General features: G+C 42.6%; 1 protein-coding gene across 1 annotated transcript; it reads left to right on the top strand.

Moving 5' to 3' along the window:
• The first annotated feature begins 18,268 nt into the window (after window positions 1-18,268).
• LOC134472172 (UL16-binding protein 3-like) lies at window positions 18,269-23,270 on the top strand. The gene is made up of 4 exons (XM_063233345.1): window positions 18,269-18,728; window positions 20,650-20,916; window positions 21,131-21,406; window positions 22,050-23,270. Exons 1-4 carry the CDS (start codon window positions 18,269-18,271, stop codon window positions 22,208-22,210), a joined length of 1,164 nt encoding a protein of 387 aa, XP_063089415.1. The 3' UTR covers window positions 22,211-23,270.
• The last annotated feature ends 1,027 nt before the right edge of the window (window positions 23,271-24,297 follow it).

Consider the following 24,297-nt stretch of genomic DNA (forward strand, 5'->3'; position numbering starts at 1 on the left):
TTTCCAACCACATATTCTCTTCTGACATTTAAATAAATAAAGATCTTTATTTTGAAACAAATATCTCAATTAGTCTGGAATTGTATTTTATGATCTGTGTGCATAATTTCATGTGACTACCTGAATGCCTGATAGGTGAAAATACAGTATTTCTAGGTAAGTTTTGGAAAGTTTCCTGAAAGATCTCATTCAAATTACCAGACCGAAAGACTGCTCTCCACAGTGCAGAGAAACCAGCATGCACAGAGAAACCACAAGAAAAGTAGAGCAAAAGAGAATTCATTCTGCTTCACCACACCCATGCATTTGCATTCCTCCCCTTGACATTGCCATGGTTTGTGTCATTGCCCCCACCCCTGATCTCATGCAAGCATGGACACAGCTGAATCGAGCATTTGTGATTGGTTCCTTGCCCAGCACTCCATTTGGTGCTGTGAGCACTACACCTGCTCAGGCGTGGAGCCAATATAAAGTTGTTTTTTTTTTTTTTTTATTTAAGAGGAAAAAGAGAAAAACACAAAACAAACCAAAGCGGCGTAAGGGTACACGCAATACAGAACTACAAAACAAAACAAAAAACCATAACAGTAAGAAATTACCTGCTAGTAGATTACACACTATTTTCTTGAAAATAGTTCCTCAAATCACAGTATCAAAGAACACAAGGTGGACATTCAAACAGGGAGACTGCAAACAGCTGTGTTCAATGTTCCAAAAACATTGATAAAGTCAGCTATTTAACACCCCCAAACACACTTGCTGTTATATCCGTTAGAGCTCCTTTTCTTTTTTTTTTTTCCCTCTCTTTTTTACAACAAAATTTACACATCTTGGATTTTATTACTCCTTAGTGCTTATTACTTTCTTTGGGGGGGGAAGAATACAGTCAAATATGGCAAAACAAAGCTGTCAGTCAATACCAAGGATAGACGTACACATGGTGTAGAACAGAGTACAAGTTTATCAACAATGGTTATCAACGTTGTCCCTTGTTTCCTTAAAAAGAATTGTCTATCTTATTAGATATTATAAAGTTGGACAAAACAGTAGAGAACAAGACCAATAAAACTTAGGCATTGTAAACATTACAGGACTTCCAAAGAAGACAATAGTCAAACCAGAATGGGTATCTTAGTGAATCTTATTGTCTTCAAAGTAGTTGCCTATGTCTTCAAACTTGATACTATCATATAGAATGGAACAGAGTCTAATCAGTCAAAACAAGATCGTGGGAGTACTACAGGACTTCAAAACAAGTTAATAGGAAATCGAAAAGAGTTACTATTTATATATCCTAATTTTTTTGAATTTTTTCTTTAATTAAGACAAACATAAGAAATGACTAAATAATTTTTTTTGAAACAATAAGGGGGAGATTGAGATAAAACAGGACATAACAATATAACAATAGAGGTCACAGCATGACTGTTTCAATAACCTAGTACTTCACCACCTTATAACCTGACTTAATAGTAGTTACCATAGTGTCTTTTTCCTTGAAATATTTGGGTAAAACTTCATATACTCTAGCTTCAAATATTTTCATATCAAGAAGCCCAGAATAAAGCCTTTCTAATTAATGAGTGAAAACTTTATAAGGCTTCAAGGCCACCTAATGGGGAATCATGATTACCACATATTTTTATATATTTGAATCATTACTTACATTAGGGAAACTATTCGGTATTCACACATGCGAGATTGATTTATTTCACTTATGAGTATGGTCTCAAGCTGTGCCCATTTATTGATAAATATCTCAATGTGATCCTTCTTTATAGCTGAATAATACTCCATTGTATAGAAATACCACAACTTTTTTATCCATTCCTCAGTTGACGGGCACTTGGGTTGTTTCCAAGATCTGGCGATTACAAATTGTGCTGCTATAAACATAGGTGCACATATATCACTGTGGTATGATGCTTTCAGTTCTTCTGGGAATATGCCTAGAAGTGGAATAGCTGGAATAAATGGGATTTCCAGTCCCAACTTTTTGAGAAATCTCCAGACAGATCTCCACAAAGGCTGTACCAGTCTACACTCCCACCAGCAGTGCAGGAGAGTTCCTTTTTCCCCACAGCCTCTCCAGCATTTGTTGTCGGTTTTCTTGATCCTGGCCATTCTTTCAGGAGTGAGATGGTATCTCAGTGTGGTTTTAATTTGCATTTCTCTAATGACCAATGAGGATGATGAGCATTTTTTCATGTATTTATTTGCCATTTGCATTTCTTCATCTGAGAATTGCATATTCATCTCAGATGCCCATTTTTGGATTGGATCTTTGAATTTCGGAGGTCTGAGTTTCTTTAATTCTTTGTATGTTTTAGACAAGAGGCCCTTGTCTGAGAGAGAGTTCACTAAAATCTTTTCCCAGTTTGTGGGTTTTCTTTTCACTATGCTGGAGATTTCTTTTGACATGCAGAAACTTTTTAATAAGAAGTGGTCCCAGTTATTGATTCTGGGAAGTATTTCCCGTGCGGTTTGAGTCCTGTTCATGAATTCTTTACCTACTCCTATGTCTCCAAGGTTTCTACCTATTTTGTCTTCCAATAGATTTAGTGTTTCTGTTTTAATATTCAGATCTTTGACCCATTTACATTTTAATTTAGTACATGGTGATAGACATGGGTCTAGCTTTAGTTTTCGGCAAATGGAGAGCCAGTTTTTCCAGCACCATTTATTAAAGAGACTGTCGTTCTTCCAGTGAACCTGCTTGGCTCCTTTATCAAAAATAAGGTGGTTGAGTGTGTTCGTAGTTGTGGTTGTATCTTCTAATCTATTCCACTGATCTTCAGCTCTGTTTTGATTCCAATACCATGTTGATTTTACTACTGTTGCTTTGTAGTATAACTTCAAGTCAGGGATTGTGATGCCTCCTGCTTTGTCTTTGCTGCTTAGAATTGCCTTTGCGATTCTAGGTCTCTTCTAGTTCCAGATGAAATTTAGGAGTGATTTCTCTAGATCTATAAGGTATGTTGATGGTATTTCTATTGGGATTGCATTGAATCTGTATAACAGTTTTGGGAGAATGGCCATTTTCACAATGTTTGTTCTTCCTATCCATGAGCAAGGGATGTCTTTCCATTTTCTGAGATCATCTTCAATTTCCTTTTTCAGTGTATTATAATTTTCACTGTATAAGTCTTTCACTTCTTTCGTAAGAGTAATTCCTAAGTATTTCATTTTTTTGCTTGCTAATGTGAATAGTCCAGTTTCTCTTATTTCCCTCTCTGTAATTTTGTTGTTCGTGTATAGGAATGCTATTGATTTCTGAGTATTGATTTTGTATCCAGCCACATTACTGAATTTATTTATTGTATCTAAGAGTATTTCAATGGAGTTTAGGGGGTCTTCTATGTAGAGTATCATGTCATCTGCAAACAATGATAATTTAACTTCTTCTTTTCCTATCTTTACCCCTTTTATTTCTCTTTCTTGCCTAATTGCTCTGGCTAGTACTTCCAGTACTATATTAAATAGGAGTGGTGATAAAGGACATCCTTGTCTTGTACCCGATTTTAAAGTAAAGGCTTTCAATTTTTGGCCATTTAGTATGATGCTGGCTGTTGGTTTGTCATAAATGGCCTTTATTATATTGAGGTAAAGACCATTTATTCCAATTTTCTGTAAAGTTCTTATCATGAATAAGTGTTGGACCTTATCGAAGGCTTTTTCTGCATCTATAGAGATGATCATGTGATTCTTATTTTTGGCTTTATTGATATGGTGGATTACATTTATTGATTTGCGTATGTTGAACCATCCTTGCATTCCTGGGATGAATCCCACCTGGTCATGGTGTATAATCTTCTTGATGAATTGCTGGATCCTATTTGCCAATATTTTATTGAGGATTTTTGCATCTGTGTTCATTAGGGAGATCGGTCTATAGTTCTCTTTTATAGTTGGGTCTTTCTCAGGTTTTGGTACTAGAGTAATATTTGCTTCCAGGAATGACTTAGGAAGGATTGCTTCCCTTTCAATTTCATTGAATAGTTTGAGGAGTGTCGGCATTAGGTCTTCTTTATATTTCTTGTAGAATTCTGCAGTGAATCCCTCTGGGCCTGGGCTCTTCTTGGTGGGCAAGGACCCAATTACATTCTCAATTTCATTAGCAGGGATTGGGTTATTCAACAGTTTTATATCCTCTTGATCTAGCTTTGGTACTTCATATGCTTCTAAGAATCTGTCTATTTCTTCTGTGTTATCAAACTTTTGAGAGTAGAGGTTTTCGAAATAGGTGTTGATGATCCTCTGTATTTCTATTGGGTCTGTAGTGATTTCTCCTTTTTCATTTCTTATTGCATGAATTTGAGCTTTTTCTTTCCTTTTTTTAATAAGGTTGGCTAGGGGCTTATCGATTTTATTTATTCTTTCAAAGAACCAACTCTTTGATTCGTTGATTCTTTGGATTGTTTTCTTAGTCTCTATTGCATTGATTTCTGCTCTGATTCTTATAATTTCCTCTCTTCTTTTGGCTTTGGGCTTGACTTGCCCTTCTTTTTCTAGCTGTTTGAGGTGTAGCATCAAGTTATTTACTTGTGTTCGTTCTGTTTTCCTGATGTGGGAACTCAGTGCAATAAATTTTCCTCTCAGAACGGCTTTCATTGCATCCCACAGATTCCGGTAAGTTGTATCTGCATTTTCATTTTCTTTTAGGTATTGTTTAATTTCTTCTTTAATTTCTTCTGTGACCCACTGATTACTCAAGAGTGTGTTATTTAGTTTCCATGTGTTTGCGGAATTTTTGCAGTATCCTTTGTCATTAATTTCTAATTTCAGAGCGCTATGATCCGATAATATGCAAGGGATGATTTCAACTCTTTTGCATTTGCTTAAATATGTTCTGTGAGCTAATATATGGTCTATTTTAGAAAATGATCCATGTACTGCTGAGAAGAATGTGTATTCTGATGTTGTTGGGTGGAACATTCTGTATATGTCTATCAAACCCATTTGTTCACAGGTGTGATTCAGTTCTGTTATTTCTTTGCTCATTTTCTGTCTGGTTGATCTGTCCCTTGGTGTCAGTGGTGTATTAAGGTCTCCTGTTACAATTATGTTACTGATAATTTGAGTTTTCATTTCTGTTAATAATTGTTTTATATAACTGGGTGCTCTGGAGTTTGGTGCGTATATATTTAAGATAGTTATCTCTTCCTCTTGGAGTTTTCCCCTTCCGAGTATGTAGTGACCTTCTTTGTCCTTTATGGTCATTGTTGGTTTAAAGTTCACGTTGTCTGCAAACAGAATGGCTACTCCTGCCTTTTTTTGGATTCCTGCTGCATGAAGGATTGTTTTCCATCCTTTGACTTTCAGTCTGTGAGTATCTTTCTGGGTTAGATGGGTTTCCTGTAAACAGCATATGGTTGGATTTTGTTTCTTGATCCATTCTGCTAGTCTGTTTCTTTTGATTGGTGCATTGAGACCATTTACATTAATGGTTATTACTGTTAAATGCTGGTTAATTGTAGGAATGTTATCTCTCTGCTGTTGCATCTTTATCTTTCGGTTCTGTTTAATTATTTGCTTTGCTTAGTGGTTTTTTCCTTTGTGTATCTAAACTGTCTTTCAATATTTTTTGCAGGGTTGGTTTGGTGTTCATGAAGTTCTTCAGCTGTTCTTTGTCATGGAAGTATCGTATTGCACCATCTATTTTGAATGATAGTTTTGCAGGATATATCAGTCTTGGTTGGAAATCATTTTGCTTTAGGATCTGGAATACTTCACTCCATGCTCTTCTTGACTTTATCGTTTGTGCTGAGAAGTCTGCTGTGATTCTGATAGGTTTTCCTTTATAAGTGATTTGTCTTTTCTCTCTGACAGCTTTTAATAATCTATTCTTGTGTTGGATTTCTGGGATGGTGACTATTATATGTCTGGGTGTAGTTTTATTTTGGTTATGACTGTTTGGAGTTCTATATGCTTCACTGATCCTGATGTCAGTTTCTGATCTCATGCTTGGGAAATTTTCAGCTATTACTTCTCTAAATATCCTCCTGACATCCTTCATGTTGTCTCCCTCTCTTTCATTAATCCCTATCATTCTTATGTTATTCTTCTTTGCATCGTCTTGCAGTTGTTGAATTGTTGTTTCCTGGTTCCTTGTTATTTTCAAAAGATCTTTCCTTTCCTGTTCACTAGCTGCAATCCTGTCTTCAAAGTCTGAAATTCTATCTTCACTTTCATTAAGGCGGTTTTTACAACTTTCAGTGGAGTTTTTTATTTCCTGTATATCTCTGTGCATCTGCATTATGTATTCTGTTTGTTTCTTATATTGCTCGTCTAGGGATTCTATCTTTTTGTTTAGTTCCTCCAATTTTTTATCTGTGTTTTCTTTAGATATATTTAGAATCTCTTTCATTTCTTTTATCATTTCTTCTTTTATCTGGGAGATTATTTCGAGTTTGAATTTCTTTAAAGCTTCCTGGAGTTGCTTGTCAATTTCAGTGGCTATTGTGTCCGATATATGAGGTGGATGGGATATATTTTCTTCTATATACATCGCTTCTAGGGTTTCTTGAGATGGGCTGGAGGTTTGAGGTTGTAATTTGGTCTTTTGTTTTGTCATTTTCCTATATTTCTGTGTTTCAAGTGTTACTTGAAAGCTTCCTCAGGATCTGTTGAAAATCCCCTTCTATGTTTGGAGCTACTGGGACTCTGGCGCCGCGCTACTCCAAGCCATTAGGCCTACAGAACCAGTGGCCCTCCTCTGCCTGCTCAGAACTCCGCAGTTCCAGACAAGCTGGGCCTCAGGGACACTGTGCGCCCACCTGCCCCTTGGAAGCTCCACAGTTCTTCAATCGCAGCCGGGTTAGGGTACTCACCACAGGCCGCAGTGCTTCAGGAACCTGTGGACCCTCCCTGGTTGCAGAGATATCCACAGTCCTCCAGACACGCAGAGAGGCCAGTGAGGGCACCCCAGATCTGCCCAGCTCCTCCTCTGCAGACCTGTGGCCAGGCGCGGCAGCTAAACAGGCTGGGCTAGGCTGGTAGTGTGGGCCAGCCCACCTATCGGGAGCTCAGCAGGTCTCCAAATGAAGCCGGGAATGGGGAGGCTGATGTGGAAGCCTTAAACCCACCTCTCTCCTTCACTGCACCTGGAAGCCTGAGGGAACTCCAGCAGTCTGGGCGCAGAAATCCAGAGTCCTCCAGACACGCAGAGAGGCCAGTGAGGGCACCCCAGATCTGCCCAGCTCCTCCTCTCAATATAAAGTTTAATGGGGGGAGAAGGCATGTCTTCTCTCTCACCAGCTCCTGTTTGCTGTTTGTCATGGCCCACAATACCACCCTGTCAATTGGAGCCACCTGAGTATGCACTGAAACCTCCAAAATTGAAGAAATAAACCTTTCCTTCCCTAACTTTGGGCCTCAGGTATCAACAATGAGAGACAAAAATAACCAAGACAGATTTTGAATGTTCTCTACCCAAGACTTCCCAAGTCAGACCATAACTTACAACCTTGCCCCCAAGTCTCAAGATTTTGCCAGCAGACAGGATTATACCACTGGCTTTCTTGGTTCCTAAGCCTGTTCTGGCTATAAGATGAAATCAGTGTGAGAATTGCAGTTTTTCCTTCACAGGAAGAGGCAGAGTGTGGACCAGGTGGAGGCTTGAGAGATGTTGAAAGAAACAGGGAGGGTGAAACAGTCAAAGGGAGGTGAAGAGGCTGGAGACAAAATACACCCTCCAGAGATACACCCCATTCATTCATTTCTACCACCTGGGCTGCACCTCTCTTCCTATCATACATGTATTTCATACAAGTCTTGCCAGCCTGCACTCTGGGGGGAGGGTTGCCCCAGAAACTGAGGAGGGAACAGCTCCATGGAAAAAAAAACCCAGGGCTCCACATCTCTTGAAGAAAGGTCTGAAAAATAAAATGCAGTCTGTGTTTTCCATCTTATCATCATACTTCCTATGAATGCCTAGGAATGCATTCCTCTGAGGATAAACTATCAGGACTCTCACCTGGAAAAATGGGCTCAGGTTTCTATTTTGTACTGTGGGGCAAGTTAGATGCAGTTAGAAAGAGGTGTGTGTGGACGAACCAGTCAAGGAATATCAGCAGGAAATGACAGCTGGGTAACACTTGAATACTCTGAGTTACCAGGTTTAATGGGTGTAAAGCCATGAGGAATGTGTGTTACCTACTGTAAGTGCTCAGTACATGTTTACCATCTGAATTTTCAAATCATCCTCATGAAACACTCAGTGATTTCCCTAAATGAAGGGAAAAACTTGATGGGGGAGGGGAAAACCCAAGCCCTGCTGTGCTCACAGAGACCTCCTTACCATGTACCAGTGTGCTACTCTCAGCCCCAGACCTGCCCTTCCCTGGCCTATCAATGAGGCTGCTCTTTCTGGTGAACACTTTCCTCCTGGCCAGTGCTTTGTCAGCAGAAAAGACTACCAGCCAGCCATGGGAGAAGGTGGGAACATGCTCCCCGAGTCTTGCCTCACAAACACGCTACTTCCTGCACTTTTAGACCCTATTAAGGATTTTTATTCCTGATATCTTGCCATGAGGAGTTTCCTAGATTCTACAAACAGCTACTGAGCTCTTCCTACTAGTTCAGTTGACAAAGCACCTTAGGGACCTTTGTTTCTCACTCAGAGGCCCAGGCTGTCATCTCTCCTAGAAAGACTGATCCCAAGGCCTGAGCATGGGGCTCTTCCAGACCTACTCCTCCTGAGTATTCTCCTTCAACCTTGGAGACAGAGTCTGTTCCCTTATAGGTTACCTACCAATTCCTAGAGCTCTCCTGTCCTCTCAGCATGTACTCACTAGTGTGTAGTTAATCATCTTCATATTCACTGCTACTTCTTCACATCACTATGTGGCTTCAGTCTCCTGAATAAAACTCTGTTAACATCCCCTCCAGATCACCATCATACGACCTTGGTATGGCCAGTGAGCAACTTCCTGTGTGAATGCCCACTGCTGATCTAGACTTCACCATCTTCTCTCAAGCTGTGTCAGCAGAACTATCTAATATTCTCAGACTAGTCTAACATCACAAACATGAGATCATTCAATCAGGTAAAAATTATTTGCTCTGGGGCCAGGGATGCAGCTCCGAGGCACAGCACCTGCCTGGCAAGTGAAGGCGCTGAGTTTGATTTCCAATTTTAAAAATTCCTCTGCATATACAACAGAAGGAGTTAATTTGGTGCCTGATAAATGTCTGTCTTGGAGATCTCTTAACTGATCATGAAACACTGATTCACGTACCTTTCCAGGATTCATATCAAGTCAACTGCGCTCATCTCTACAAACTCCTCAAATAGGAGGAGCTCTCTCCATGAGTGGGACACTTGACAATATTTGGAGGCAATTTTTCATGCCCCTACTGGGTAGGGGTGTGCTATCATGTCAATTGGATCCTGTTTGAGGCCCCAAATAGTCTGCAATGCACAAGACAAGCTGCAGCAACAAAAACCATTTGCCCCAAATGCTGCTAAACAAATTTTGGGAATTTGGACCAGCTGGTGCCTGTGTCCATCCTTTGAACACTGTGCCTCACTCTACAACACACTGTCCATACACATAACAGGACTCTGACAGTAGTTCAGACTTCTAGTCCACACATGTATCACACCTTGCAACAGGATCCACTTGCACCAGGACTCTGGAATCAGTGAGGGCACTTCTTACCCTCATCTTCCGCCTTGGACAGCCACATCCCCATTGCTGAATTAATGTCACACTTTAAAGCTTAGATTCACCCCTCATAGGGAAAGCTACAATTTTTTTCTGTAGCACATCACAGTTTAGTTCTTACTCTCAAAAAGAATGTACCACAAATTCATCAGCGTTAGAGGGCAGAATCCTAGCAAAAAAAATATCTTCAAGATCTGGTTTGAATCCATTCTGAAGGCAGCCCATTGCTTTTAGGTCACAGTGTGGGGGGGGAGCAAAACATGAGGAGACAGCACACACAGTGAAAGACAGAGAGAGAGAGAGAGAGAGAGAGAGAGAGAGATCCTGCAATACCTTTAAATGCTTTCTCTAGGATGGAAATGAGACCACTTTTGTTTCCAATCCTGACTACAGGGTTCTGAGAAGTAGGAGGGATCAGACATACTTGATGAACCACAAACATCTTCGCCATAGCCTACCACTAAGATGTTCAGAAGCCTGGGTGCTGGTGCACTCCTGTAATCCCAGCACTCCGGAGCCTGAGGCAGGAGCATCTTGGGAGCAGAACCTGGGTGTTCAGGGCTCCTGCCAGCAGCACCAAGGCCACTGGGCCCTCCCGCGGGCTGTGAAGAGGCACCAGGGCATTCCGAGCTCCTGCGAGCCCGAGCCCGGCTCCGGTTCTTCCGAATCCACAGAGAGCAACTCTTGGTTCGCACAAGCTGTGAAGACAAACCTACCCAAGGTCAGACAGAGCTGCGACCCGAGGAGCTGGGAGAGGGCGGCAGGAGCTGTGGGCAGGTGCCCTCCTGTTCTGCCACCGAGCCGCTGGACGGAGGCGACCGCGCCGACCTCCAGTCCCGCCCAGGAACCCTGCAACTGTGCCCGGCTGGGTAGAGCGCGGAGAGGACCCGCTGAACCCTGAGTCCCCAACCCCGGAGTCAGGGGATACTCTGCAACTTTGGTGAGGCTCAGGGGGAGTACCCGCAGGTGGCGCCGCCCCTTACAGCCCTGCTTTGAGGGCTCCCCCTGGCGACCCCTCTGTCTTCCCTGTGCCCACAGGACCCAAAGAGGCAGCCTGGAAGTCTGATTTCCTCCTCTGGGTCCTGGACGCGAAATTGTACCCCACAGGCTCTAAAAAAGTGAAGTTTCCAAAACTAGAGTTAGGTTGGGAGTTCAAAGAGAAAAGCACAAAGAAAAGAAAGCAAATAGTGGGGGCTGCCAGTGCCCTCACAACACACACTGAGCTATGTCTATACACAGGCCCTTCCTTCAAAGTGCTTGTTTAAGTTGCCCAGGCTGGGCCCCAATCTGCAGTGTTCCAGGCTCGGCCTCCCCATGTGCACCCCCATAGCAAACTGACACCAAAAATATAAATAGAATACTAAACATTTTGCAATAATTTATGAACCAAGCACATAAGTATTCTAGAGGCTTAGCTATCAACACACAATAAAGCAGCTTCAGCTGAAGGCATTATCTATACACATATAAATGGATAGATATATGTGAAACTTTCTTTACATGCTACATACTTTAGCTAGTTGTGTGGTTAGATATAATAATCAAATTTAGATGACACGATTAGGAAACTACAAATTGAAGTTCATAGACTAAGCACAGATGTTTTAAAAAGATCAGTGATTATAAAGAGTACTGCTAGATAACTCAAAGTTAACAGGATAAAGGGTACAAAAACTTTTCAGAATCCTTATTAATCGCAAAATACTAGAATTTGCTTGAAATGCTTCCACTCCTAGGGGAAAGAAAAAGTATTAGGATGTGTTATGTACATGTACCAACTCTCCTCGTTATGAATATAATCGGTGTATACTTCAATAACATACTAATGGAATAGAATCATTTAAAAATAAATAAGATTCTCTTCTAAAGGGTATCAAAGTTTATTCACGTAATTTTCTAATACTAAGTATTAAAATCTACTGAGCGCATAGTGCTTAAGTACAAGTAGATGTCTGGGATTTGGGGGCTCATCCATGCTGTCCTTGTTCACTTGAAAAAGCACAAACATGCCAGGATTTCCTAAGGAGAAAAAACTGCTACACTGCCTCTTCAGTAGGATGGGCAATCATCAAAGATGCACCTCTCAGTTAGCCCAAGTAATAAACACACACACACACACACACACACACACACACACACACACACACACACTATCTAACAGATAAAGAGAACTTCACTGAACAAAGTTTAAAAAATGAACTTATCCACACAATTAAGAATCTTGAGACATCCAGCTAATTCCTTGCTTCAAAAATGTCAGCTCTAACTTCATAATTTAATGCAATATCTTTGGTTGGATCCTAGTCTGGTGGAAGAAAATGGATTCTTGGACACATAACCCTAGAACAGAACCAGGAAGAAAAGGAAAATATGAATGAACCAATTATGAAGAAGAAGACTACGCAGTAAGGAATCTCCAATTTTAAGCAGCTCAGAATTTGTTGATGACTTCTGAATTCTACCAATCATTTAAGAAATAGTAAAATGTTTTTCAACTATCCCTACAATTAGAAGAATAAGAAATACTTCCAAATTCATTGTAAAGGCGAGCATTAACCTGATTCTAAAACCATGAAAACCAAGAAGGAAGGAAGAAAAAAGAAAACTGTAGGTCATTATCCCTGAAGAACATAAATAGTCACCAAAATAATAGCAAGCCAAACTCAATGACATATGAAAAGTATCACTCCGTACAATCCAGTGAATTCATCCAGAGAAACAAGGAAATTTTAATATTCACAAGTAAATACACACATTATTTTCCAATAACCAAATGAAGAACAAACTCATCACTTCAACAAATGGAAAAAAAAAACGTTAAGAAAATTCAGCATTACTTCATGATAAAAGTCTCACCAGGGCTGTGGTGTACCTCTCAGTGCTAGAGGGCTTGCCTGACATGCACAAGACCCTCCTTTGAGCCCCAGCACCACAAAGAGAAAAAGAAAAAAAAAGAGAGAGAGAAAAAGAAAAGAAAAAACTGTTTCTCAACCAAGTAGCTACAGATAGAATACACCACAAAGCAATATGCTGTGTGGAATAAACTCACAACCAATATCACATTGAAGAGGGAAAATCTGAGACCCTTTCCTATAAAATTTGCCAAAAGGTAGTTTCCCCCTCTTGCTGCTTCTAATCAACAGAGACCAGGCCAAAGATTTAGGGCGCAGAGAAATAAACAAAAGGCACATAGCAAGAAAAGAAGAAAGTAAACTGTCATTGTTTGCAGACAACATGATCTTTTCTATACATGACCCTACACACTCCACCAAAAAATTGTTAGTAATAGTAAGTAAATTTAGTAAAGTTGTAGACTAGGAAATCAAAATACAAAAATGTATATCATTGCATTGCATTTGCTTTCTGTCACTATTTAAAATGCAGCTGAATAATCTGCCTCAAAAGCAGGTCGGGGGTCAGAAACTAATTAAAATGCAAACCAGTCCAGCTGGGTGAGTAACTGAGTTTATCAGGGGTTACTTACAAACAGTGGGTGACTTGCAGGCTGCAGCACCACAGGAGCTGCCCATCTCCCCTGTGCCAGGGTACTGCTTTGGTGATTATTAACTGAAAGAGCAAAAGTAGGATTAAAATCAAGAGGGGTCCTTGAAAAACTTATGTGTACTTCACACCCAATTTCATCCTTACCGAGAAACTCTGCTGGTCTCAGTGAACACTGCCCCAGCCACTGTGAAGGGTGGCTTCCTTATACCACCATCTGGCCATATGTATGCACAATGTACATATACACAGTGGAGTATGATTCAGACCCTCAGAAAGATACCTTGAGTCGTTTGAAAGAAAATAGATGCACCTCAAGACTCTAATGCTAAGTGAAAAAAATCAGACACCAAAGATTAAATATCACATGGTTTCTCTTACATGAGAAATCCAAAGTATAAATAGTTCAAAGAACAAAGTAAGAGATAGAGGATAGGAACAGAGACAGAAACTTCGTGGAGAAGGGAAAGAGACCTAGGGATGGGGATAGACAGGGGAGGGGAGGGAAAGAGAAGGAAAAATGATAAAGATGGTATATGTACATCCTCCAGTTCCTCAGGATGAAGATAATCAATATGTTAAAAATGTACTAATTACTAAAGATCATAAAGGTACTTTTGGTAAATTCAAGTTCTACCATATAAATGATTTCATTATATTTTAAAATATTAAATGCTCCAAGGAACATTACAAAAATTAACCCCTCAAATCCTAATTGAACTAATAAGTATGTTCTCAAGATTTCAGGAAAAAAGATTATCATACAAATATTTTATTTCTATATAATTCAAATAAACAGTTCATAAATTCAATTAAGGAAAAAAATTACAAATATAATACTACTAGAAAGAATAAAACACTTGTTAATAAATTTACCAAAAGAAGTGGAAGACGGATAGTGAAAAATCACAAAGATTTAAAAAACTGGGTAGACAGTGCATGCTCATAGAGTGGAAACTTTATCTTTTTTTTTTTTTTTTTTTTTGCTTTTTTTATTTAAAGAAAAAAAAACAGTATAAAGGTACAAGTAATACAGAATTACAAAAAAAATGGTAAGAAATCATGAGTTAATAGGTTACATATTGTCATCTTAGAAATAGTTGTCCAAATTATAAAATTAAAGCATGTAAAGTGGGCATTCATACAGTGAGACTGCAGACAGTTCCATTCGATGATCCAACAAAAGCTCAGTAATATGGTTTTCCATCCTACACACTCAAACATCCATGTAGTTATATCCCTTAGACCATCTTCCTTTCCTCTCCTTTTTATAGTAACAATTACACTTTTTGGGTTTTATTACTCCCACAGTTCTTATTACTTTTTTTTTGAAGAGAATAAAACCAAACATGACTAAACAAAACAGAGTCAGTTAGAACAGAAGGATGGGCATAGTACATGATGCAAAAATAGAATACCAGGTGATCTCTTTGTACCTCTTGATATTTTTAAAAAGAGTTGCCTATATCATCAGGCATAATAGAATTGATCAAAACAGTACAGAACAAGACCAATAAAACCTACACTGGAGACCTTATGGGACTTCAAAAAAGATAATAGTAAACCATAATGGGCATCATAATAAATTTTATTGCCTTCAAAGTGGTTGCCTATACCCTCAAACTTGATACTATCAAACAAAATAGAATATAGTAAAATCAGACAGAACAAGATGGGGAGAGCAATACTGGGGCTGCATATCAGGTTAATAGGAAAACAAAAAAGTTACTATAATGTATCCCGCTATTTTTTAATTCAGTTTCCCCTTAATTGCAAAAAATAAGAAAAAAATAGATTGATTTTACAAAGGGGGGAGATTGAGATAAAAGAGGACATTGTAACAGAACAACACAGGTCAGAACCCAACAATTTAAGCATCATCCCCACTTCTTGCCTGGCCACAGCTTATGGGGCGCTTAGATCTTTGGGAGTAGAGTCCCTGTGAGCCTGACTGGGGCAAAGCTAAGTGAGCAGCTTCTTGGCCTGGTTCTTTCCAGTCCAGAAGAACAGGGTTTGAAGCCCACAAGGGCTGCAGAAGAGAAGGGGCCAACAGTACCTGGGGTGCAGGACTCCAGGAGCTGGGAGAGACCCACTGGAGCTGCCAGCCAGTGGCACCCTCTGCAGCAAGACAGCCTCTGGAGAAAAAGTGCATACAGGGAGCTACAAGGCAGGTGCCCAGGACCTGCCATGACTGTCAGGATCCCCAGGGAACCCATGGAACTTACCGGGCCAGGGAAGCGCACGGACAGGACACAAAGACACTCTGAGTCCCCAAGGCACAAGAGTCCTCCGATGACCTGAAACTTCCCAGAGGCCCTAGTGGAGTATCTGCAGGTGGGGCCCACAGGCCTCCTCTACACCCCTCACCCTTCCCTGTTGCCAGGCTGCAAGGCGACTGCCCACTCCTGGACATCTACCTCATGGTCAGGCCAGGCTGCTAGTGATGTCAGATCATCTCCAAGCCATCCCCACTGGTGAGAAGGCCAACACTGCACTGTGCCACCTCTGGACCTGACTAGCTCCCCTGGCTCCTTTCCTGGGAACCAGGTCACCTCAGCCCTGGCCCCCATCCTATCCCGAGGCCCCAAAAACGTGCAGAAATCACAGAAGTAGGGGATGGGGAGGTTGTGGTACCAAGCCACAGATAATGTTATCAGTCAGGTGACTCACTGGCCTCCTGGACACTGTCTGAGCTCCTGCAAAGTGCAGTCTCCAACTCTGAAAGGGACTCTAAACCAGGAGGTCTTGGGCAGCCCAGGCCTTGCGCTGTGTGTTATAAACTCACTCCCCGTAATCTCTATTATTTCTTTCACTATAATGACGTTGGTTTTCTTCTTTGCTCACTAGACATTTTTTTGTCCCCTTGATACATATGAGTCCTTCTGACTTCCTAGGAAGCAGAGCACACAGGACATTTTTCTCTTCCTGTTACATCCAGTCTGAGTCCACTGATCCTTTCCTCTATTGCATTTCCTGGAAGTTCTAGACGTTCTTTTCCTAATTTTTATTTTTATTAGTACATGTTTGCAGTACAAAATGATCATATTCCTCATAGGGAGTATCTGCCTGTGCAAAGCATCTCTTAATTATTGTTTCTGTGTCATGCAGCATAGGTTACAGCTTCCCAAGCTAACAGAACCCACTCTGATACCACAGTGGTGCCCCCTCCCACCTGTCAATGGAAACCCCAGGAACCATACTCATAAACCAAATTTCTGTATCCCATAAGGCTCCACGATCACCAAAATGCAAGGCAGCTCCATAAATGCCCCATCTTCCTGAAACCCACCTTGGTTAATTGTGAAGCCCCTCTGCCATCCTGGTCTTTCTTCCAACCAGGTCAAGTGGTCATGAAAGCCTGTATCAGTCCCTTGGGCACAGGGAATGGGAACCTTCTTCTGGGACATTAGTCTGCTATTAGGGAATGTCCTTTCTTCCTCAAGCAAGGAAACAATGCCACCTTTCAACTGGTGGAGGACAGCACAGTGTGGGAAGGAGCAGTGGTCCTTCTGCCAGCTCAGCCCTTCAGAGAGAGTCTCTTCCCCTCACAGATATTATTAGATGACAGATTGGTGCATTCCTTGCTCACCTCTAATCTTTCCTTATGCTTTTCCCTAACAGGCACTCACTCTCTTTTCTATGAATTCATCATCAATCCTAAGCCCCTGCCTGGAAAAGAACAGTGCCAAGTCCAAGGTCAGCTGGATATCAGAAGATTTTTCTTTCCTATGACTGTGTTAACACCAAGGCAATCCCTCCAGTGTCCTTAGAGGGCAGCTGAATAGTACCAAATCCTGGAAATACCAGTTAGTAACACTGCAGGACATGGCCATGGACCCACAAGCTCCTGAGACATCTGTGGCAGCTAGTGGATAATGTTCTTCTGGGCACCATTGGGGATCCATCTTCTCCACTCTCCTCTGCCTCCTCAGAACTGAATCACAGTCAATGAGAGGTGGCTCACTGGGACCTGTGTATGGTCCCTGGTCACCTCCCAGCACTGGAGGTTTCTGAATGGGTAAAAACAGATCATAAACCGAGAGCCAGAAACCAAGAACCTGGTATCTTCTCACCAAAATACGTGACCATTTCCCACATGGATACACAGGCTGGCATGGCAGCCTAAGAAGTTATGTCAATAGCACTGACCTGGTGATAGGATGCTGGTCTGCATGGACACTGAATGAAGAAGGAAATGTCCAAAAGAAACAGAAAACAGAAAGTGGACATTATTAGAAGCCCCCACAACTGGCATTTCCTGCTGGAGCCAAGGATTTTATAACTGAGAAATTGTTTTCTGTGCTTTTTTCTAGTGGAAATATCATTGTTTGTTGACAGGAAAGCTTAGGACTCTTCAAACACCTTGGTTTCTAAGGAGACTGTCTGTGGGGTGACAAATACTTAGGCCTTCCACAAAAAAAGAGGAAATGTCCAACCATGAAGACACTAAAACAGAAGGGCCCAAGAGGAGTGGAACAAAAGGCACGAAGCTTGTCTTGTTACACAAGTCTGATGAGTCATTTATGCTGAGCAGAAAGTGATGTTCAGCACCTACAGTTATCAGTTATTATTCAAATCAGACTCTTATTCAAATAGGGCAGTGGTAAATTAAACAGAAAAATTAGGACTTGTTCAGTATATTGATGTTCATATCAAAGACAACAACTGGTTGTCTCACAAGACAAACTAAAAACCAAATGCCTGGCATGTATGGTGCCCTGTGCCTATAATGCCAGCATTCCGGAGGCCTAGGCAGGAGAATTTCCAAGAATTCCAGCTGCAGACATCAAAACCAGCCAGGGGCTGGGGATTTAGCTCAGTGGCATAAGAGCCTGCTTTGCAAGCAGGCAGTCCTGGGTTAGATCCCGGTACCCATAAAAGGTTAAAAGACAAAAAAAAAAACAGCCCCTGAAATTCTTGGCAAGTAACTACACCCGGCCGCACAAATCTAAACCCGTCCTGCGCTGAATCCCAGGGCTTTTAAAACAGCCAGGGAGCACAACTTTCCTGTTCCGCCCACTTGTTGAGCGCAGCCGGGAGCGGGATTCCGGGGAAGCTCTTACATCAGCTGCTCCCGCGGTCTCGTGGCGCGCAGAAGGATGGTGTTTGAGGCGCTTGCAGGAGCAGCATGGAAACTGGCCCGAGGTACAGCAGGGGAGCGGGGAGAGGGCGGCGGGGAGAGGGCGGCGGGCTGGTGCTCCCCTCCGCCGCCACCGAGCCGCTGGACGTGGGCGACCGCGCCGACCTTCAGGTCCGCGCCCAGGAACACGCGGAACCGTGCGGCGCTGGGGGAGCCGGCGGAGAGGACCCGCGGAAGCCCGGAGTCCCCAACCCCGGGGTCCCCGGGTGCTCTGCAACATCACCTTCCGGGAGGCCCGGGCGGAGTATCCGCAGGTGGCCCCGGAGGTGCCAGCGCCGCTTTGAGGGCTCCACCTCGCGACCCCTCTGCCTTCCCAGTGCCCACAGGACGCGGGAACCCGGCCGCGATCCTCTGCTTCTTCCTCGCGGTCCTGGTCTTGCTGCTGCAGCTGGCAGAACCTCTCCCTGTGGCCAGTGCTGGTGAGTCCCCGCGCGCTGCGCCGCGCCGCGTCCCTGCTGGGCTCCTTTCCCGGGACCAGGTCACCTCAGCCTGGCTCCCCACCACACTCCGGGGCCGCAGGAGGGGTGGAAATCACAGAAGCTGGGGATGGAGGGGTTGCAGGGCAAAGCCTAAGAGGAGGCTGTCAGTGGGGAGTCCCGCGGGCCGCTAGCAAGAGACCTAAACTCCTGGAAAGTGCAGCCTCTATTCCGGGATGGGAAGCTAACCCAGAAGGCTTCAGGGAGCCCAGGCCACCTCCTGTCTGTGACAGACTCTCTCCATCCATAGTTCTCCACAATCTTTGCCAGCAGATCACAGGCCAGGCGCCCCACGGAATCACCAGCTCAGTCCACCACCCACTTCCCTCCTGAGTCACCCACTGCCCCAGTGACCCCTGCCCACGTGCCCAGTTCCAGGTACCTCAGGTCTCCCTCTGCCTGAGGACACAGTCCAGCAACACATCCCTTCTACCAGACAGGATCTAAAGTGTTGAGACCAGAGCAGCTCTTGTGGTTTCCCTAGGGCAGGACCACAGGGGACTACAAAATACAGAGGAGAGGAAGGCTGGGATCAGGTGGAGCCCTAACTCTGGATGGGAGGCAAGAAACTGCCCCCTCACTGTAGGAAACTTTATTTACAGGTTTAGCAACTTAATGTTACCTGACACCCCCTTGTCCTAGCAACTGGGTTTACAGATTGTCTTGGGGCTAGGTGTTTACAGGGCTGAAGCAGATTCTTTACATGGCTTAGTTCCCCAACAGCCATGCCCCAGCCAGCCCTGCATCTGTGCTCAATGTCCAGCCTTTAGGAGGACACTGGCACGGGTGTAGGCAGGTGCATCTAGAGACTGCTGCCTTTGAGCCCAGACCCCTGGCCTTCCTTTTGGGAGGAGAGCACAGGAAGAGGGTTATTAATTAGGCAGGAATCCACCACTTTTCTCTCATGTCTTTTCAGCTTCGCAGGCCACACAGCTCTCTCTGAGTGCCACCTTCAGTGTGAAGCTTCAGAGGGCAAGCCAGTGGCTGGAACCAGACTTGACCACCTCCTGGGTTTATCTTCCTGATGAATCACTTATCGCATTAATTTTCTACTCTCTTGTCATCTCTGTCTCACTATGCTGATGTTGGTTTGGGGTTTTTTTTTTTTTTTTTTCTTTGCTCACCATTTTTTGTCTACTTGATATAAGAGTCCTCCTGACTTCCTATGAAGCAGAGTGCACAGGATATTTTTCTGGTGTTCATGTTACATCAGTCTGAGCTTACTGATCTTTTCTCTGACACATTTCCTGGATGTTCTAGTTTTCTTTTTCTAATTTTTAATTTTATTCCATTCAGCATGGGGAATAGCTGCTAGTACATAACATGTTTTATTGTTTCTGTGGCATGCAGCACAGGTTACAGCTTCCCAAGCTAACAGAAGCCTCTCTCCTACCACAGTGATGTCCCCTCCCACCAGTCAATGGAAACCCCATGAACCATAATCATAAACTGAACCTCTGTGTCACTCCTGACTCCCACTCTCACCCCAAAATTCAGTGCAGCTCCATGTAATCCCCATCTCCCTGAAGCCCACCTGGGTTGCTTCTGAAGCCCCTCTGCCCTCTGGGTCTTTCGTCCCACCAGGTCAAGTGGTCATGAATGGGAGTATCAGTCCCGTGGGCAGAGGGAATGCAAACCTTCTTCTGGGACATGCAGCTGCCACCAGGGAATGTCCTTTCCTCCACAAGCAAGGATACAATACCAGCTTTCCACTGGTGGAGGACAGCACAGTGAAGGAAGGAGCAGTGGGCCTTCTGCCAGCTCAGCCCTTCAGAGAGAGTCTCTTCCCCTCAGATATTATTAGATGACAGATTGGTGCATTCCTTGCTCACCTCTAATCTTTCCTTATGCTTTTCCCTAACAGGCACTCACTCTCTTTTCTATGAATTCATCACCACTCCTAAGTCCCTGCCTGGACAGCAGCAGTGCAAAATCCAAGGTCAGCTGGATCAGAAGATCTTTCTTTCCTATGACTGTGTTGGTGCCAAGGCCAACACATCAATGGGTGTCCTTGGAGGGAAGCTGAATAGCACCAAGTCCTGGAATGACCAGTTAAAAACACTGGAGGATTTGGCCACAGAGTTTAGAAAGCTGTTGTGGGACATTAAACTAGAGGACTTTGCATCCACAGGTAAGTTGGAATACTCCAAGACAATGAGAGAGGTGCTAGGGCTTTGGGGATATTTACCATATTCCTTGGGTTAAAGAAAACAACTGGAGGTTGGTCTCATCAAGGTTGGATGTGGAGGAAGAACACGGGAAGATTAGTAGATCACATGAGGTGGGTATTGGGTGGGGGCCAAGGATTTCTCAAGAAGGGAGGTTAATCTCTTTCCCTGGGGCAGATCCCCATTTCTTCATGGCCAGAATGTCCTGTCTCCAGAAAGCTGATGGAAACATCCTAGGATTCTGGGACTTTGGATGCAATGGAAAAGTTTTTCTCCATTTTCACTCAAACAATAAAACATGGGAAGACCTCCTTTCTGGATTCAGCTCCATGAAGGAGAAGTTGAAGAATGACATGGAGCTGAGGGAGATATTATACTGGACATCAAGGGTCGACTGTAGAAGCTGGTTTAAGGAATTCCTGGAGCATTCAGAGGAAAATCTCCAGACCACAGGTAACTGGGAAGAAGAGGAGGAAGGGGTTGCTCCCTTCAGATAAGATGCTCCCTTGTGCCTATGTGTGTCTGCGTGTGTTCCTGTGTGTGTGTGCCTGTGAGTGTGTAAACTTTTCATCTAGAATGATCAGGAATGATTTCTCCCTGGGAAATGGTGCCATGTGTATTCTTCCCATCTTTGCCCTTCTCATCTCCTAACATCGCCTGCACCCTGCACATAGCTTTGATGCATTCACCATGGGTTTCTTGCTGACCTCCACACTGAGGACACCATTCTCTCTCCAGGATTCCCTTGGCATCATTCTTCTCTCATCTCACCTGGCCTCTTTCTCTTTCAAAACCACCTCACAGGTCAGCTCCTGAGACCATTCCCTACCACTCTGATCAGGGATCACTTCCACTTCTGTCACCAGCTAGGATGGGTTACATTGTGACCCTGGCTGCTTGCCTAAATATGTCACTAACCCCAACGGCCTCCTTCTCTTTCTTTACCCTCCTCAGGACCTGTCACAGTGGCTGCCACATAGCACAGGGGTAGAAGCTGTCTGCATGGCTGGGTGGGCTGAGGTAGCTGGAGCTGAGGGGGTATCTCCTCAGATGTGGGGTCCTGACAAATGCTGATTCTCTCCTGTTTCCATTCCAGCACCACCCACCACCCCAGCAGGATCTGAATCCACTTTAATGACCGCCCTGCTGAGTGGCTTGGTCCTAGTGCTAATCATCTCATGTTTTCTCGTTTATAAAGCAATTAAATTACGTTATATGAAAAAATGTTCAAGGCTGCGGTTTAGCTCAGCCGCATAAGTGTTTGCCTGGCAAGTACGAGGTCCTGAGTTTCATCTACCAGAAAAAAAAAAAAGAAAACATGTTTACAATCATTGGTCATTGGAGAAATTCAGTTAAAACAATCATTGAGGATCCATCTCAACCCAGAAAGAATGCCCAGGATTAAGAAACAACCAATAACAAATGCTGGAGAAGCTGTGAGGAAAAAGATTTCTTCTGTACTGCTAGTGGCAGTGTAGACTGGTACAGCCACTGTGGAAATCAGTGTAGAGATTCCTAACAAAACTGGGATTGGAAGTCCCATTTGTTCCAGCTATCCCGCTTCTGGGCATATTCCCAGAAGAACTGAAAACATCATACCACAGTGATATATGTGCACCCATGTTTATAGCAGCACAATTTGTAATAGCCACATTTTGGAAACAACCCAAATGCTCATCAACTGAGGGATGGATAAAAAGGAAGTGGTATTTTTATGTAATAGAGTACTACCCAGCTATAAAGAGGGATCACATTGAGGCTTTTATAGGCTTTTCAGATTATACTTGTTAGTAAAATAAACCAACTCACATATGTAAATTCCATGCTGTCTCCCTGATGTAAGAAAGCGAAAGAATAAATAAGATCCAAAATCTTCAATAAATATTGTGAACGGACAAGAAACTGCTCAAAGGGGAAAAATAACTGGGACAGGGAAAAGGAGGAAAGAAGGAAGGGAAAAAAATGATGTCAATTTCTATATAAGCCCTTAACATAGCTAAGATGATTGTATTATTCTATTAGTTCTAGGAACAAAACAGTTAACATTCGTAGCATTAGATCAATTTTGCATGTCTATCTCTGGGAATCTGAGTAACACTTTTGAAGACAACAGTGAAAAATAACAACCTTTGTTAAGTTCCTACCACGTATTTTGAAAGCCTATATTGTTAATGCTGGGTTTGTTATTATCATTGTTTGTCTCTTTGGTTTCTTGTTTTTCATGCATTTTATTTTATTTTTTCCTCTTTAAAATAAAAAAAAGAAATTATTTTAATTGTCTTTTCCAACCACATATTCTCTTCTGACATTTAAATAAATAAAGATCTTTATTTTGAAACAAATATCTCAATTAGTCTGGAATTGTATTTTATGATCTGTGTGCATAATTTCATGTGACTACCTGAATGCCTGATAGGTGAAAATACAGTATTTCTAGGTAAGTTTTGGAAAGTTTCCTGAAAGATCTCATTCAAATTACCAGACCGAAAGACTGCTCTCCACAGTGCAGAGAAACCAGCATGCACAGAGAAACCACAAGAAAAGTAGAGCAAAAGAGAATTCATTCTGCTTCACCACACCCATGCATTTGCATTCCTCCCCTTGACATTGCCATGGTTTGTGTCAGTGCCCCCACCCCTGATCTCATGCAAGCATGGACACAGCTGAATCGAGCATTTGTGATTGGTTCCTTGCCCAGCACTCCATTTGGTGCTGTGAGCACTACACCTGCTCAGGCGTGGAGCCAATATAAAGTTTTTTGTTTTTTTTTTTTTTTTTATTTAAGAGGAAAAAGAGAAAAACACAAAACAAACCAAAGCGGCGTAAGGGTACACGCAATACAGAACTACAAAACAAAACAAAAAACCATAACAGTAAGAAATTACCTGCTAGTAGATTACACACTATTTTCTTGAAAATAGTTCCTCAAATCACAGTATCAAAGAACACAAGGTGGACATTCAAACAGGGAGACTGCAAACAGCTGTGTTCAATGTTCCAAAAACATTGATAAAGTCAGCTATTTAACACCCCCAAACACACTTGCTGTTATATCCGTTAGAGCTCCTTTTCTTTTTTTTTTTTTTCCCTCTCTTTTTTACAACAAAATTTACACATCTTGGATTTTATTACTCCTTAGTGCTTATTACTTTCTTTGGGGGGGGGAAGAATACAGTCAAATATGGCAAAACAAAGCTGTCAGTCAATACCAAGGATAGACGTACACATGGTGTAGAACAGAGTACAAGTTTATCAACAATGGTTATCAACGTTGTCCCTTGTTTCCTTAAAAAGAATTGTCTATCTTATTAGATATTATAAAGTTGGACAAAACAGTAGAGAAC

Source organism: Cavia porcellus, unplaced genomic scaffold (assembly GCF_034190915.1).
Source record: "Cavia porcellus strain 051 isolate PalLab524CR breed Dunkin Hartley unplaced genomic scaffold, mCavPor4.1 scaffold_22, whole genome shotgun sequence".
NCBI classification, from domain to species: Eukaryota; Metazoa; Chordata; class Mammalia; order Rodentia; family Caviidae; genus Cavia; species Cavia porcellus.